We start from the raw sequence: 1,631 nt of genomic DNA, 5'->3' as shown, positions 1-1,631 counted from the left end.
CTGGTTTAGGGATTTTAATTCATGAGCCTATTGTGGATCCTCAAGAGTCCCACTAAGTTTGTTGGCTGGAGTAATACAGACCTCATCTCAGACAGGTGTGTTTGCCTTGTAAACACACACGATTTTAAATCGCACATCAATTCCAGAGAATAACTGCTCTGCATGAACTTCTGCCAACTGTCATAAAATGAATGTCTAGGAATTCTCACATGTCTACAACTCCCAGCTCTTTCCTAGCACTAAACATGCGTTCAACACTAACCACTTGTAAGTAAAGCGAAACAAGCGAACTGCAGCCACTCACTCGTGCCCTGGGTCCTGTTGACGAGAGTCTTGCCCACATTCCTGTTGGTGAAGAGCGCCGGGGACTTCACGTCGTACCAGTCCTTGCGGGTGAAGGGGTCGACACTGCAAGGCGAAGGCGGAATGCATTAAAGGGAGTTCGTCGAATAAGCTGGAGAGGATTCTGAACTTTACCAATACTCAAGGTTCCCGGTACTAAGGGTTTTGACTTTTCCATAAATATTTAATGACGCTGAAGAAAACCAGCAAAATAAATTTAACTTTTAAGTCATGTTCCATGTAACTTTAGTATAATTCATTGAGAAAAGCACCGATTATGACTTTGTTTACACATGAACGTGCTCGGATCAACAACATATCGCCGAGCCCGGGAACACCCCACGGGACAACTATATTTTCATCGGCATTCATCTCCGAAATTCCATTATCCTCGGCTAATAACACATATTCACTATAATGAACGACATCTTGACTCCAACATGAATGCACATATATCAACTTACACCCTCTTCTTGGATCCCTTTTTGCCCGATTTGTTCAGGCCCTTATTCTTCCCGACAGCCATGATTCGGAGGGAGCGTGGAAAGGAAAAGACCCTGGTGTTTGTGTGTGTTGACTGTGTGGACTGAGGCGGCGGTTCCTTTCGCTCGTCGATTTTACTGTTTTTCGGTTGAACTTTTTATTTGTCAAATAGATGTTGTTTGGATCCTTGTGTCGTTTTGATGTTAGTTTTGTTGTATTCTAATTGCAAATATGTTTTGATTACTTTTTAAAATGGAATTTGTGTTTTCATTATACTATGTGCAAATCATTTACATATTCGATATTTTTTTGATGTTTAAAAAAATCGTGTAAAAGCCCGAGCTTATTTTATGGCTCGAAATTATTTCTGTGAAAATAATGATGCACAAAATCAAAGAGATCAGCTGACTCAACGATCTCGATTGTTTAGTGTTTGTTTTGATCCTGCTCTTGTCATTTATTTGTTATCTTTTTTGTTCTTTGTTGCCAAGAGAGATCGCACTCGGGTCACTTGTTGAGCGGAGGCTGGTGGCAATGCCCTGCTCTCATAAGTACGTAAGTGGCAAGGAAGTGACAAGCTCCCTTTAATTAAAGCCAGGGGCGTGATTTCCGAATCTTAATGGGTGGGCGGAATCTGATATGCTAGCGATTCCTTTTGATGATTACCAGTGCAACAGCGGGGGTGTTAGAATTTACCATTCGCTTATTCATTTTGTTGTGAGATGTGCATAAATTAATATTTGTGCATTCCATGTGGTTATGGTAAGCAGTGTTCTTCCATATGTTGAATGATGAGACGTTCATTG

At 41.1% G+C, this 1,631-nt stretch overlaps 2 protein-coding genes across 2 annotated transcripts in view; one reads left to right on the top strand and one right to left on the bottom strand.

Moving 5' to 3' along the window:
• The window catches only part of LOC119592515 (40S ribosomal protein S3a-like), a 5,711-nt gene extending 4,747 nt beyond the window's left edge, over positions 1-964 (bottom strand). Inside the window, exons 1-2 of the mRNA XM_037941364.1 lie at positions 807-964; positions 305-408 (exon numbers count right to left, since the gene is read on the bottom strand). Of these exons, the coding sequence (XP_037797292.1) occupies positions 305-408; positions 807-868 (166 nt within the window). The 5' untranslated portion in view covers positions 869-964. The remainder of the gene's footprint in view (positions 1-304; positions 409-806) is intronic.
• Positions 965-1,221: 257 nt separating this feature from the next.
• The window catches only part of LOC119592516 (transmembrane protein 192-like), a 9,052-nt gene continuing 8,642 nt past the window's right edge, over positions 1,222-1,631 (top strand). Inside the window, exon 1 of the mRNA XM_037941365.1 lies at positions 1,222-1,380. The gene's annotated coding sequence lies outside the window, so the exon portion shown is untranslated. The remainder of the gene's footprint in view (positions 1,381-1,631) is intronic.

The sequence above is a fragment of the Penaeus monodon genome, chromosome 30 (assembly GCF_015228065.2).
Source record: "Penaeus monodon isolate SGIC_2016 chromosome 30, NSTDA_Pmon_1, whole genome shotgun sequence".
NCBI classification, from domain to species: Eukaryota; Metazoa; Arthropoda; class Malacostraca; order Decapoda; family Penaeidae; genus Penaeus; species Penaeus monodon.
The sequence above is the reverse complement of the archived record's forward strand: the minus strand, read 5'-3'. Positions and strand labels throughout refer to the sequence as shown.